The sequence below is a fragment of the Molossus molossus genome, unplaced genomic scaffold (assembly GCF_014108415.1).
Source record: "Molossus molossus isolate mMolMol1 unplaced genomic scaffold, mMolMol1.p scaffold_m16_p_20, whole genome shotgun sequence".
Taxonomy (NCBI): Eukaryota; Metazoa; Chordata; class Mammalia; order Chiroptera; family Molossidae; genus Molossus; species Molossus molossus.
In genome coordinates, this window is record NW_023425356.1 from 40485442 (window position 1) to 40501787 (window position 16346).

A 16346-nucleotide genomic window follows, 5' to 3' on the forward strand; every position below is an offset into this window, starting at 1 on the left:
CGATTAAACATGAAATTTCCACGTAAATATTCACCCAAATCTCAATTTGTCAGGAGTTTCCATCTCCTTTCTGGTGTTTGAAACACAACAGGATGTCACTGAGTTTTCCTATACGCCACCTCCCCATCCTCAAATCACTGAAAGGTGGACTTATATCTTATTTAGACAAACAGAGCTGATGACCTGAACTCAGTCTTTTTTTTCTTCCCCCAACTGAATTTACATAAGCAAAGCTGAATCGAGAAATTATCTAAACATGTCGAAGGCTTGCATTGATTTGGAGAAGATTCAAACACCGCCTGCGACTTCAGGCTACCAAAGCCATAAGACAATCCCGGTTGAGGGATATGAAAACAATCCAACTTTTATGAGTCATTGCTGGCTCAGCAAACCTCAGCCTCATGGGTCTCATGACCTTCCTTTTTCTCCTGGTCTCTTCACTTAATCCAATGGGGGAAAACGAGTCTGACAGTTAGACTTACACAGAGACGTTTCTTGTACCTATTAAATTTTTATAGCAGTTATCTAGCTCTTCTTGGCACATAAATTCATAGCAATAATAGAGACTTCACCAAAGTGCTGCTTTGAGAAAAGCTGTACTTCAGGTCTCAGGAGGATGGATCTTAATGAAACAGAAGTGTGCAGCGGAAAGGACCGAGCGAGTCCTACGCCATTCACTTGACTCTCATTCATCTATTGCACAACACACATGTGAGCTGCAGACCTGAAGGACTCCTCTGGCAGCTCCACAAGGTGAGATACTCTTACTGTGTTCACTCAGGGATCTCCAGATGCCGGTGAGGTGAAGCAGAACAAGAGAAAACCCAAACACCGCACTGTTAAGCTCCATAAACCAGGGTACACACTCTAACTGGCTTTTGTCATTTCCAGGAGCTCTGGTGTGGTCATTGCATTAAGAGTTCCTACTTTTTTAGCAACTGGGAATTAGGAAAAGAAGTGAAAATTCTGAGAATAATTTCAAGACAGGAAGATGATGTGTTCAGGTTTTGGGTGACCAAATTTTAACATCTCTGCCATTCCTATCATTTCCTAAGACCAACGGGGCCTGGGAGCCCATGAAAATAAAAATGGCATAACAAGGACACAGGACTGTCCCCCAGGACAGAAAGACTGCAGACCTTTACCAGGTCGTCTGCGGTAGTAACAACAAGCATGCCTCGGATGCTTACTGTACAAGCAGGCTCTGTGTTCACTGCTTTACAGTGACTCTTTCATCTTTCCCAAAACCCTAAGAGGCAAATTCTATTAATACCTTCATTTTGTGTGTAGAGAAACTAAAGTCAGCAACATCAAGTAACTTGCCTGAGGTCCTAAGTTTAGTGAGTATTGTAGGCAATAGATGAGGTTAATTCATAGCACATTGCTCATCAAGCTCCTGTCATTTCTCGAGTAAGATCTTGAAGAAACAGAGGGAACTGAGGATATTTAGACATAATTCAAACACTAGAAAGGACTCTTTTCTGAAAAGCCTTCAAGAGTGGGAATTTAATTTTTGAACAAATTTAGGGAGCTCACTCCTATTAAAATAGCTCATCTTGGCTTAAACAATATACATGTTTAAAGTTCTTTCTATTCAGAGCCAAATGTGTCCCTAGAATCTTCTGCCAATACTTTCTACCTCTGGAACGAGACAGAACCAATATAATCCTTTTCTGTACCACGGCTCTTCAACTATTTACATTTAATTTTTACTATGTAACCACAAGGTTACATAGGGTTTATTTTTCCAGGTTCGATACAATCAGTCATAAATTATTTTGTAATCATTAACTATCATGGTTACCCTCCTTAAAAAAACATTGTCAATAAATCCTAGTTTTCCTATTAAGTTTGTTAAATCCAGAGTACAACTGGTCTACTTTTCTTACCGGTGAAAATATATTTTGTTAATGTGGAAAAATATTGCACTTATTTTCTGGATAACCACATTACACTGTTAATGCACAGTGAATAAACAACACAATGCAGAGATCTCATCATATGAAGAATCACCCTAATTTTCATCACTGGCTTTTGCAGGAGTTTATTTAACTTTTATTTTGGGAGGTTAAACTCCAAAGTTCATGAGGTGTGTTTGAATTCAGATGTCTTCATTCAACACATTAGGTAGTCGTCTAAGTATCCAAGCTTTTTATTAACCACAGGCTTGGCAAAACTATCTTCTTAGTGTGTCTCCAAGTCATTATTAAAAGAAGCCAAGTGCAGATTCCTGTGGTGGACCCCAGACACTTCTCTCCATGCTTAAGCTGATTCATTAAGGAGAAGCTAATCGATTTTCTTATCTAATTAGATGAACAATAAGCTGAATATCTCTTTTACAATAATCAAGTCTTAGCTCACAGTCAATGATTCTATCTTGTAAATATAAAACTCACTCAGATTAGAGTCATAAATAAGGTGAAAGACTTGCTGACGGAGGAATATTACATAACATGAATCTCTCTAGATACTGGTTTTCATTTTAGTATTTCTTTTCATTCTTTGTTTTTCACATTGGTTGGGACTCTTTGTAGCAGGACTGCTCTGATACCACCATCGTTTAAGTGATAAGCAAAGGCCAAGGTTTCCTCTGTAAAAGGATCTAGAGATAATTTAGAGATTTTCTCCTTTTCATAGAATGTCTGATGTCCTTCTAAATATTTTTCTTTTTTAATATGATCAGGGGGTGTTACAGTGAGCAGCTAGATCAAAGAGAAATATAAGACAGGGAGAAATGAGACATTAAGGAGCAACAGTGGCCACATGAAGATAACAAGATTATCAGGCAGAGAATTTCTAATACCTGAGAGGATCCTCACAGAACCGCTAAGGCTGATGGGCCAGCCATCTTTAAGCCAGGTAATTGAAGGCAAAGGGATCCCCGAGGCCTCACACGTCAGGGACACTGAGTTCTTTTCCACCACACTGATGTTTTCAGGTGTCCCGTGGTTTCCTATGATGCTTGGAGGGGCTGCAAGACAAAATAAAACAAACAGGAAATGGAAAGGAAGGAGTTAACATCTGTCAAATACCAAACCCTAAACAGTGTACTGTTAATAATAAGATTTCCATTTTCTGGTCAACAGTAGCCAAAATAAGCAAGCACATGAAGGATATTAGTAGTAGTAGTAGCAGCAGTATTTTAGTTTAACAGTCTCTGAAGTAAAAATGTCACTTGTCCACTTTTAGCAATAAATGACTTTGACACTGTTATTCTAATAGAGGTAACGATTTTCTATGAGTCTCTCATCTTTTCTGCTAAATCTCTACTATGGATTCATGGTCTTCTCATAGGCAGGATTTTCTAACAAGTAATTCTAATCCTAAATATGAACAGTACCCTCCCTCCTTTTCTTTTACCCTCTGCTTTTGTTAGCGTTGACTCACACATTAGCAGCAAACCACAGGACATTAATACTGGACATTGTGCGAGTCCCAACTGAAGCCAAAGTATAAGACTATGTATATTAAATTTACCATTATTTCTACAGATCTAAAAATTGCAACTCAAAGTATATAGACATCCCTGAGAAAGATGTGTTTGGTCTATTCCTAATGACATTGATGACTCATTAATTAGCATATTAAAGCTGACTTCAGTATAACTCATGACCAACTGATGTTGAGTCAGTAAGCTCTAAGGAACCTAGGTTCATACTAGCCAAGACAGCTAATTTGGAAAACACCGAATCAAAGAGTTGGGATATCACTGAACCCAAAGTACTTGAAGATGATCATTATTTATCTCACTCTCTGCTTTCCTAAAAGAATACCTAATATATGCTTATTTTGGCAAGGTGAGAAATGGAAAGTCAGGCACAGAAGGATAAGTGACGAGAATGATACAGAGAAATGGTGTCTAAGTAGAAAAGAACAGACTATACATGGAAGACTCAACACTCAAGGCCTGTATCTCCCATCCCATCTGTAGGATGCTATAGATTATATCGGCCAATGAGCAGGCCTACTGAGCTTCTTTATACTTACTATGTACACTTAAGTCATATTTTCTGTCAGTCATTCCTGCTACATTTAAAGCAACACACACATAGCGGCCTGTGTCAGAGACATGAATATTCTTCAGCTGAAGGATGCGACCGTCATCCAGTATTTCCATTCCCCTTCCCTTGGTCAAGGGGCGGCCATCCTTCATCCAGGTCACTGTCGGCTGAGGGATACCCTGCACCTCGCACTCCAAGGAAATACTCTTCCCTCGAGTCACAACAATTTCAGTAGGTTGGCTGCCACTGTTGGCTATGGTTGGTCGAACTGGATTAAAAAAAAGAGAAAAAAAAAGAAAATGGGAAAAATCTTTCTTAAGTTTTATATAGAAATTTTCATCAGCCAATGTTAAATTTATTTGTTAAATACATTTTATTTTTTAGAGCAGTTTGAGGTTTATAGCCAAACTGTGCAGAAAACACAGAGCTCTTACATGCTCTGCCCCTTCGCAGCACAGCCTCTCCCCGTATCAACATCCTGCACCACAGTAGAACACTCGTTCAAACTGATGCAGGCATGTTGCTACATCGTGCTTTCTCAAGGTCTGCAGCTTGCACTACAATTCACTCTTGGTGTTGCACATTCTATGGATTTTGTCGAATGTATAATGACACGTGTCCACCATTATAACATTATTCAGAATAGTTCACTGCTCCCAAAATCCTCTGAACTCTGCCTGCTCATCCCTCCTTCCTTCCAGAGCCCTGGCAATCTCTAATCTTTTTTTGAATTTTATCTTCCAATTGTAGCTTACATCCAATATTATTTTGTATTAGTTTCTGGTGTACAGCGTAGTAGTTATACAATCATATACTTTACAAAGCTGTCCCCCCAATATTTCAAGTACCCACCTGGTGCAATATATAGTATTTTACAATATTATTGACTATATTCCCTATGTTGTACTTTACATCCCCAGAACTATTTTGTGACTACCAATTCGTAGTTCTTAATCTCTTCGTCTTCTTCACACAGCCTCCTAACCCCTCCCTCTCTGGCTACCTCCATCTGTTCTCTGTATCTATGAGTCTCTTTCTATTTCATTTGTTCATTTTGCTGTTTAGATTCCACATATAAGTGAAGTCATATGGCATTTGTCTTTCTTTGTCTGACTTATTTCACTTAGCATAATATCCTTTAGGTCCATCCATGGTGTTGCAAAGAATAAGATTTTATTCTTTTTTATGGCCGACTAATATTCCATTGTATATAGGTACCAGATTCTTATTTATCCTATTCTATTGATGGGCAATTGGGTTGCTTACACATCTTGGCTATTGTAAATAATGCTGCAATAAACATAGAGGTGCATATATTATTTTGAATTGGTGTTTTGGGTTTCTTTGGAAATATACACAGAATGGAATTATTGGGTCATAAGGCAGCTCCATTTTAAATTTTTTGAGGAATCTCCATACTGTTTTCCACACTGGCTGCACCAATCTGCACTCCCACCAAAAGTAAATGAGGGTTCTCTTTTCTCCACATCCTCATCAACACTTATTGTTTGTTGATTGTAAATTCATTTGTCATGTGAAAAGATTAACTGCTAAAAAAGACCTACGACTTACAGAGGTGGCATTGCTATACTGAGAGGCGGAATACTTCTTCGTTGTTTCTAAATGGGTTCATGCCCAAAATAAAGCTAACCACACAGTAAGCAAAAATGTTGTGCTTGCTTCTTTCCCTGCTCTTGAGAAGTTACACAAATATTTGAACTTATCATTTACCAAAGTCTTTGTAGTATTAATTTAAAAACATATATGGTAGCCTAGCTCACAATCCAACATCAATTACTAATTCTTATCTTGCTTCCATCTACCACTACAGGAATTAGAAAAGCTGAGATTATTCTTTGGTCTCCTCTGAAAACTGAAGTGGCCACATGAATCTATTCTGGCCAATACAATTTAAATAAAGATCTGCTGGCAGGAGATGGGAGCTATAAATTTTGGGAACTTTTAGCTCTCCTGAAAACAGGGAAAGATACATCTATTTTTTTACTGCGGTATATCAGCATATAACATAAAAGTTTCATGTATACAAACTATAATTTGACATCTATATGCACTACAAAGTGATCACCACCAAGAGCCTAGTTACCATCTTTCTCCATAAAATTGGCCCCCTTCATCCATTTCACATACCTCCATCACCTTCCCTTTTGGTTACCACCAATCTGTTCTCTGTATCTATGAGTTTGTTTCATACCTTTTTTGCTTTTTTAGATTCCCCATATGAGTGAAATCATACTGTATTTGTCTTCCCCCATCTGATATATTTCATTTAGCACAATAATCTCAAGGTCCACCTGTGTAATAATGGCAAGATTCCATTCTTTTTCATGGCTGAGTCATATTCCATTGCATACATGTATTATATCTTCTTTATCCATTCATCCACTGATGGACACTTAAGTTGTTTCCATATCTTGGCTATTGTAAAAATGCTGCAATAAGCACAGAGGTGTATCTATTTTTTCAAATTAGTATTTTCTTAGTCTTTGAATAAATACCCAGTGGATTAGCTTGGTCAAATGGTAGTTCTATTTTTCATTTGTTTGAGGAATCTCCATACTGTTTTACATAGTGGCTGCACCAATTTACATTTCCTCCATATCTTCTCCAACTCTTATTATTTTTTGTCTTTTTAATAATAGTGATTTCTAACAGGTTTGAGGTGATACCTCACTGTGGTTTTGATTTTAATTATTTCCCTAATAATCAGTGATGTTGAACATTTTTTCATGTGCCTAATGGCCATCTGTATGTCTTCTTTAGAAAAATATCCATTCATATCCTCTGCCCATTTTTTCATCAAGTTTTTTTTGTTTTTTTATGTTGAGTAGTATGAGTTCTTTATATATTTTGGATATTAATCCCTTGTTGGATATGTGATCTGTAGATATCTTCTTCTATTCAGTAGATTTGCTTTTCATTTTGACGATAGTTTCCTTCATTATGCAGAAGTTTTTCAGTTTGATGTAGCCCCATTTGTTCATTTTTGCTTTTATTTCCTTTGCCTTTGGAATCAGATCCACAAAAGTATAGCTGAGACCTATATCAAAGAGGTTTCTACCTATGTTTTTTTCCCTAGATATTTTAGTATTTCAGTTCTTACTTTCAAGTAAGAATTCATTTAAAGTTAATTATGTATATGGTATATGATAGTGGTCTAAGTTCATTCTTTTGCATGTGGCTCTCTGGTTTTCCAACAGCATTTATTAAGAAGACTGTCATTTCTTCATTGTATGTTCTTGGCTCCTTTGTTTTAAATTAATTTGTTCATATATGTGTGGGTATATATCTGGGCTGTATATTCTGTTCCATTGATCTGCATGTCTGTTTCTATGCTAATACCATAGTGTTTTGATTAGTAGAGATTTGTACTATAATTAGAAATCAGGAAGCATGATACCTCCAACTTTGTTCTTCTTTCTTAAGATTGCTTTGACAATTTGGGATCTTCTGCAATTTTGTTGAAGTTATTTATTAGTTCTAACGTTTTTTTGGTGGACTCTTTAGAGTTTTCTGTATATACTCTATGATGTCATTTGCAAATAGTAAGAGTTTTACTTCTTCCTTTCTGATCTGAATGCTTTTGTTTCCATTTCTTGCCTACTTGCTATGGCAAGAAATTCCAATACTATGTTGAACAAAAGTGTGGACATCTGGTCTTGCTCCTGATCTTAGATGAAAAGATTCCAGATTTTCACCATTGACTATGATATTAGCTACAGATTATATGGCCTTTATTATGTCTAGGTATGTTCCTGCTATACTCACTTTTTTGAGAGTTTTTATCATAAATGAAAATTACACTTTTGTCAAATCTTTTTTTTTTTTTCTTTATTGATTTGAGAGAGAGAGGGAAGGAAAGAGAGAGAGAGATAGAAACATCAATGACAGAGAACATCGATTGGCCTCCTCTTGCATGCCCCTAACTGGGAATCAGGGCCACAACCTGGGCATGTGCCTTGACTGGGACTTGAACTGGCAACCTCGTAGTGCATGAGGCTATGCTCAACCCCTGAGTCACACAGGTTGGGCCACTTTTGTCAAATCTTTTTCTGCTTTTATTGAGATGACTGTATGGTTTTAATCCTTCATTTTGTTAATGTGGCACATCACACTGATTGATCTGTGGATGCTGAACTATCCCTGCATCCCTGAAATAAATCTCACTTAATCATGATGTATACTCTTTTTACTGCATTATTAAATTTGGTTTGCAAATATCTTGTTGAAGATTTCTGCATTTACATTCATTCAGGATATTGGCCTGTAATTTTCTTTTTTTGTGGTGCCCTTGCATGATTTTGATATCAGGGTAATGTTGGCCTCATAAAATGAGTTTGATAGCATTCTTGCCTCTTAAATGTTTTAGAAGAGTTTGAGAAGAATAGGTATTAAATCTTTGAATGTTTGGTAAAATTCACCAGTGAATTCATCCATGGTCCATAACTTTTGTTTGTTGGGAGGATTTTGATTACTGATTCTACCTCATTACTAATCAGTCTATTCATATTTTCTATTTTTTTTTATGGTTCAATCTTGAAAGATGGTATGTTTCTAGGAATTTATCCATTTCTTCTAGATTGTCCATTTTATGGCATATAATTATTGTAGTACTCTCTTAGGGTCCTTTGAATTTCTGTCGTATCAGTTGTAACTTTTCTTTCTGATTTTGTTCATTTGTTTATGTGGTGACCAACTCCTGACTGCCAACCTCACACTTCTCTTTATGTGACAGAATAAACCTCTATTTGCTTAAGCCACTGGGGCCCAGTTATCCTGTAACTTTGCAGCTGAATTCACCTAATGCGTACTGATTCCAAGAACAAAAATTGGACCAACTCTAATACACACGTGAGTGAGAAAATAAGTGGGCCGGTGTTAGCAATCCTGTGTTCTAGTCCCATTCCTACCACATCACAAGCCGTCTGATCTCGGTGGGTCATGGGATCCTCTCCGGGCTGATGTTTTCATGAATGCATAATGGGCGCAGGCAGCAATTTTGATTCATATCACAACTCAGGTAAAGATGAAATGAGATAATTGCATATTCTAAGCACTTTAAAATCTTATACAAGTTATTCTCTAAAATGACCTGTTTTTACATATGATAAATATAGTCTGTGGTACAATGTCATCCCTCCTCATCCTCCATGTCCACTATTTTGCCCTGAACAAATCGCAGCCACACTCACGTGCCTGACACTGCCAAGCTGACCCAGAGTGGACGGCTGTATTGCTGAATAAACAGCACTAATAAGTAACTGCTCTCTGATTTCCTCAGCACCGTTTACATTTGTGGGTCTTATGGTAGGTATATATAACCATATAACTTGGACTCTATCTTAAAGTTATAAAGGAAAAGGAAAAATAGAAACATTTAAAGATAATTGTGCCAAAGCCTGGCGGATCAATAACGTACTATAAACTTGCAGGTTGTAGTCTTTTTTGGTAGTTCCAGCAACATTTGATGCCACACACGTATAAAGCCCTGCATCTGCGTTTTCAGCGACTGAAATCTGTAACTGTCTGCCTCCAGACAGAGTCCTGACCCGCCCTGCAGAATCGGCCGGCACTGGGGAGCCTACAAAGAAAACCAAACGGCAGAACATGAAGCAAAAAACCCCAAAACTCACAAAGCATTATGTGTACATTTTCTGATAAGTGTATCTATTTATTCATTTACTTCCAGGCCAAGTACCTAAAAGACAGATGGCACTGTAAAGTAATCCTACACAAAAAAAGAAGGAGGAGGAGAAGAAAGAGAATTAGGAAGGGGATGAAGAGAAAGATGAGGAAGAGAAGAAGGAGGAGGAGAAGAAAAACTTTACTAAGAAAATCTGCAAAATTTTGGTAAGTTCGACAAATATTGCATATGAAAGAATACAAACTTAGAAAAACAAATAAAATTAAATATTAAAACAGAAGCGAAACTGATTTTTAAAATCAGCTAAACATTTAGGTGATCTGTCTGGTACAGACACAAATAAATATTTGTTGATGAATAAATTGAAAATCTGTCCAACTGCAGAATTTAATCTTAACACACATTATAAAGCTGCCACAAATATGCTTGTTTAGAAAATAATTTTTAATCCTATATTAAGGAAAAATAATAGTTCTTTGAATGGTGGTTTCTTGATCATTATAGCTACCCCATACTGCACTTGATAAAAGAACAATGTAAATTTTTTTCTGGGGGGAAGTTAGTCTCAAAATTGAAGATTTTCAGCTGGATCATGCAGAAATATCACACTGCACATTTAATATTAATGCTGCTTAGTATTTTAGTATGCAAACCCTTGAAAACTTTAAAAATAAATTAACATATTTGTCTGATAAAATATAAATTCATCTAATATTACATTTACTCTTGTAAATGTCAGAGGATGAAAACTGACCTTTCTTCTCCCAAATGAGATTTGGGGGTGGCAGACCACTTGATTCACATAACAGACTGAGGAGATTCCCTTCAATGACTGTGAGTTGAGCAAGTTCATCAGAACCATAAATATTTGGTGGTACTGAAAGATAAAAAATAAAAGAAAGAAAGAAATACAAACTATTTTCACACTCTTTTAATATACAATTTCCCTAATACTTCATGGTTTTTTTGTTTGTTTTTTTATCCTCACCTGAGGACATTTTTCCATTTTTTATTCAGAGTGGGAGGGTGAGAGAGGAAGAGAGAGAGAGAGAGACATCGACGTGAAAGGGACACATCAAGCGGCTGCCACCCGCACGACCAACCAGGGCCGGGGACAAACTGTAACAGAGATACGTGCCCTTAGCAGGAACCAAACCCGGGTCTCTCTGGACCGCAGGCCAATGCTCTAACCTCTGAGCCAAATTGGCCAGGGCACTTCACACGTTTTTTAAAAAGGTGTGCACTTGATGACACAGAAAACAATTAACAATTGAGGCTGACACATCAACACCTCATTAAAAAGCCCACTGTAAGACATATACTAACTACCTAATTGCAAACTTCCCATTTGCACAGGTAGAAACTTAATTATCAGAATATTGAGCCTGGCCTGTGTGGCTCACTGGTTGAGTGTCAACCCATGCACCGGTTCGATTGCCACTCAGGGCACATGCCCAGGTTGTGGGCCAAATCCCCAGTGGAGGGCATGCAGGAGGCGGCCAGTGGATGTTCTCGCTCATCGATGTTTCACTCTCTCTCTTTCTCCCTTCCTCTCTCTCTAAAATCAATAAAGAAAAACAATATTAAGCATGGCACAAAAAGAAGCTAATTTGTTACAGATATTTAGACACCTTGCACCAAAAGGCTAAGTCACTTACCAAGTGTAAACTTAACCCAGTCATTTGCACCCAGCCAGCTTTGATGTCTCAGAGGCTGACCAGAATCGGAAAACAACAGGCATCTAACACACAGTAGAGAACAGAGGCAGGGACTTGATCTAAGAAACAGACCTGTTATCTGAATGAGGCCACACAGCCCGCCTCCCACTGGCCTCCAGCTTCTCCTTGGAACGTTCAAAGTGAGTCCTGTGCGCACGCGCGTCTCGGAGGCCGAGCCCGAGGCATCGTGCTGCCGGACTCTCCTTGGCCACTTCCCTGGCTGCGGTATTGTCCTCCCAGCTCCTGGGAGTGGAGGAGGGGGAGAGCCCCCCACCTCCCAAAGCAGCTTCCAGTCTTCGTTCAACCACCCCTGCGAAAACCTCCGGTTTACTACTCGCTCTCTCTACCATCTGTGAACCTCATTCTTGTTCCAGTCTCTGAACAATTTGGCACTTGTTTCTATCCCTCCTCTTCACACGAAGACCTGCCATCCTTCTGTATGAACTGAACATCCACATGAATATCCAGCCTCAACCCTGGATACTCAGTTCCTTGATCTGCACATCGTCTTCTCCATCCGAGCCATACCCCTGTCCTCATCTAGAACATTCTCTGACAACGACTCCATCCTTACAGCTCTTTCACCTAATTGTTCCCAATGCTCAATCCATTGGCCAGATTGAATCTCAAGTCCATTATCCTCTCAGAAGGCTCCCAATCTGGCTGCATCCTCTTGTTTACTGACTTCTCTATCCAGCTTGGATGTCATGACAGTAAAATTTCAAGTGAGGAAAGCTAGTCCCACTGGTCAGCACAGGGATGCCAATTCCCGCCCACAAGGACACGTGTTCACTGTCTCTCTCACATGCACACATGATTCATATACATAATTTGGCCTTTTGACTTATTTTCAATTGACTACCCCACCCTCCATGCATGCAGAAGGCTCAATCACTGGAAGATCCTGCTTGTGGAAGCTAAAAGATGTATCACTCGGACAAGGGCGAGAACCACTGTATATAAAAGTTACAGAGATTAACACATCTAGGCTCAAGCAGTCTATCTATGGCTGCTCTCGAATTAATTATATGAGCTGATGATCAGGACACTGTAGCGTCACTTAAACATACGGATTAGGGTGCATCTATGTATTATGATCAATTTTAGGTAGGTGGATGGCATTGTAAGAGCTGGCACACAGAATAAAAGGTTAGACCTCCATTCGCCACACCATTTGCTTTTCAGGAATTAATCACACTTACCCCAAATATTGACATTATAATTTTTCTCAGTTTTCCCAGCAACATTTGTTGCCTCACAAGTGTAACGACCAGTGTCTTGAACCTGAGCATCTTCAATCTGAAAAGAAAATCAGGCTTTAAAACCAGTTTCTATTTTATATGTAACGGGGTTTCCTGTCACTGTTATTTGTGATTTCTTATTTTTCATTTGTATGAGGAAGATTTTCAAACATGTAAAAGTAAAATAAAATGGATAGCTATACACCCAGTACCCACTTATCAAGATTCAATAATTTTTGTCCCTGACATAGCTTATTTTAATCTCATTAATATCAGTCATTGAAAATCTAGAAAGGCCTTTTAAATATAATTCAGATAAAATGGCAAAAAAAAACCCCACAATTTACGAATAAGTTATTTAAGGCTTTAAAACGCACAATCTTTATACATCTAGGATATTGTTCAGTAAAGTAACACCCTTTTTTATTTATTTATGACATCTCTTCCCCCATAGGGGGCTTTTAAGCATTTTCAAGCCAAATATTATATTCAATTAGTCTTGGTCTCCTAGTACCCAGTTTGATGCTTGGTAGATAACTGAATATCAGCAAATATTTTCTATGTATTTATCTGTAACACGCATCAAACTCATTCATCACTGATTCACTGACCATTCATCAGTTATTGAGAACCTTGGACCAGCTACTGCATAAAGAAAATGCAAAGAAGTATAGTGTATTATATGGCTTTGGACTTGAACTTACATTCTGGTTGAGAATAGAAAGTACTTGAACATTAAAGAGTTTAATGATAAACAAGGTATAAATAATAGCAGAATTTAATACAAGAGGTTACAACAAAGAATATGGTATTGATTGCGAAAAAACCTTATAGTCAATTGCTAAAACATTCAAGAGTTAAATCACTGGAGTTCAAGTTATCATTGAAAGCATTTAGTATAATTGGGGGTGAGGGGGCACACTAGAAGCTTTCATTTCAGGTCTTCTCTCTGTACCCCTCAGTGGGACCTGTACACTCTAGGGGGCCTGGCCGAACTCTGTGGTGGGATTCAATGAATGTCAGGGTTGCTTCAACATCCATCATCTCTCTTTGGGTTTCCCAATCCCTTTGGGAATCTGTGCTCTGAAGAAATAAACTGCTTCGCTCAGTATAACTTGCCGACAGTTCTAACCATGCAGAGTTCTCCCCTACCAGTCTGGGGATTGTATCCATAGCATTGTTTCCTTCTATCACTCAGTGAGAGCTAAGGTTTAAGAATTCTACCAGCTGCCTTCTAGAACTCTGGGCTCTGTGTCTGAGCAGGGGCTGTGGTCTTTGCTGCTGCTTCTTTATATAGCTCCATGGGCTCACCCTACTTTCCTCCCTCAGACAGTCTGGCCTTTCCTTCCTCAACAGCTCCATGATTTCAGGATCATAATTTGCAAGGTCTCCACTCTCTTGCCTCTAACATACACTTTGGTACTCCCTTCCACTCCGCCCCATGCTTCTGACCCCCTGTGCAAGCTCCTCAGCTTCTAGGTGCTGACACCAATCATCCATTTCTCAAGACTCTCTTGACTTGCCAGTAACAACCCTCCTTTGCCAAGAGGCGGGGAGGTAGAGTGGTTTGCGGCATGGACTGAAACCATGCTCCTGTATTCACAACCCATTCCGGCCCCTTGCTAACTGGGCAGATTTCTTAGCCGTTCTTTCAGTTTCTCAATAGGGTTATGATGAAGATTCTATAAACATTCTTGGGCCCGGCCGATGTGGCTCAGTGGTTGAGCATTGACCCATGCACCAAGAGGTCGCCAGTTCAATTCCTGGTCAGGATACATTCCCAGGTTGTGGGCCAAACCCTCAGTGGGGGGCATGCAGGAGGCAGCCAATCGATGTTCTGTCTCATCAGTGTTTCTATCTCTCTCTCCCTTTCCCTTCCTCTCTCTCTCTCTAAAATCAGTAAAGAAAATAAAAATAAATAAATAAACATTCTCGAATCCGAATTCCATAGGCTGGCTTTAAATATCAGCTCTTATTTTACTCGAGTCAACCATGTCAGAATTATGTCCAAATATTCACTCTGTTCAACTCTCCGTTTCAGCCACACCAGCTCACTTGCTTTCCTTAATCGGGCCTCTTGCCCCATAAAGATGCAAGTAGCTTCCGAGACGACTCCAGGCGCTGCCCCTTCACCTTCTGCTGCCCCCCCAAAGGGTACCTTCTGCACTATCCACTTGGTCACCAATTCAGACCTACAGCACTTACAGCATTTTCAGGGAATGGTCGCTACATTTGTCACATATTTATATAAAATTAGAAGACACTGAGGGCAGAAAATGCATCTACTTTTTTGCACCCCTATCCAGAGCACTCACAACGGGTACCTGCGGATTGGCTGAATGACTGTGAATAGGTAGTCTTTACAGTATTTCTATACTATTTCCCTGGAAGCTTTTTAGATGGCTTCTGGCTACAAATATGGGTAGACAAGTAAATAGTTAACTCTTACTAAGCCCCCCAAATTTAAAAAAATATTACAAATCTCCTTAATGAAAAGTTTCCTAGAATTGTATAATGTAAAATTAAGAGAACGTCTGTAGAGACAGGCAAGTGTACTGGGGGTCATACCGAAGACATGCGCTCAGGATAATTTAAGAAGAAATCAGTGCATCGCTAGCCATGCGCTCAGGATAATTTAAGAAGAAATCAGTGCATCGCTAGCCATGCGCTCAGGATAATTTAAGAAGAAATCAGTGCACCGCTAGCCATGCGCTCAGGATAATTTAAGAAGAAATCAGTGCACCGCTAGCCACGCGCTCAGGATAATTTAAGAGGAAATCAGTGCATCGCTAGCCATGCGCTCAGGATAATTTAAGAAGAAATCAGTGCACCGCTAGCCACGCGCTCAGGATAATTTAAGAGGAAATCAGTGCACCGCTAGCCACGCGCTCAGGATAATTTAAGAAGAAATCAGTGCACCGCTAGCCACGCGCTCAGGATAATTTAAGAGGAAATCAGTGCATCGCTAGCCATGCGCTCAGGATAATTTAAGAAGAAATCAGTGCACCGCTAGCCACGCGCTCAGGATAATTTAAGAAGAAATCAGTGCACCGCTAGCCACGCGCTCAGGATAATTTAAGAAGAAATCAGTGCACCGCTAGCCACGCGCTCAGGATAATTTAAGAAGAAATCAGTGCACCGCTAGCCACGCGCTCAGGATAATTTAAGAGGAAATCAGTGCACCGCTAGCCACGCGCTCAGGATAATTTAAGAGGAAATCAGTGCACCGCTAGCCACGCGCTCAGGATAATTTAAGAGGAAATCAGTGCACCGCTAGCCATGCGCTCAGGATAATTTAAGAAGAAATCAGTGCACCGCTAGCCACGCGCTCAGGATAATTTAAGAGGAAATCAGTGCATCGCTAGCCACGCGCTCAGGATAATTTAAGAGGAAATCAGTGCACCGCTAGCCACGCGCTCAGGATAATTTAAGAAGAAATCAGTGCACCGCTAGCCACGCGCTCAGGATAATTTAAGAAGAAATCAGTGCACCGCTAGCCATGCGCTCAGGATAATTTAAGAAGAAATCAGTGCACCGCTAGCCACGCGCTCAGGATAATTTAAGAAGAAATCAGTGCACCGCTAGCCACGCGCTCAGGATAATTTAAGAGGAAATCAGTGCACCGCTAGCCACGCGCTCAGGATAATTTAAGAGGAAATCAGTGCACCGCTAGCCATGCGCTCAGGATAATTTAAGAAGAAATCAGTGCACCGCTAGCCATGCG

The 16346-nt window shown here is 39.4% G+C and overlaps 1 protein-coding gene across 1 annotated transcript in view; it reads right to left on the reverse strand.

Moving 5' to 3' along the window:
* HMCN1 (hemicentin 1) overlaps positions 1-16346 on the reverse strand; it is a 427446-nt gene that overhangs the window by 127768 nt on the left and 283332 nt on the right. The window contains exons 42-46 of the mRNA XM_036272178.1: positions 12584-12680; positions 10418-10540; positions 9439-9600; positions 3988-4269; positions 2804-2971 (exon numbers count right to left, since the gene is read on the reverse strand). Of these exons, the coding sequence (XP_036128071.1) occupies positions 2804-2971; positions 3988-4269; positions 9439-9600; positions 10418-10540; positions 12584-12680 (832 nt within the window). The remainder of the gene's footprint in view (positions 1-2803; positions 2972-3987; positions 4270-9438; positions 9601-10417; positions 10541-12583; positions 12681-16346) is intronic.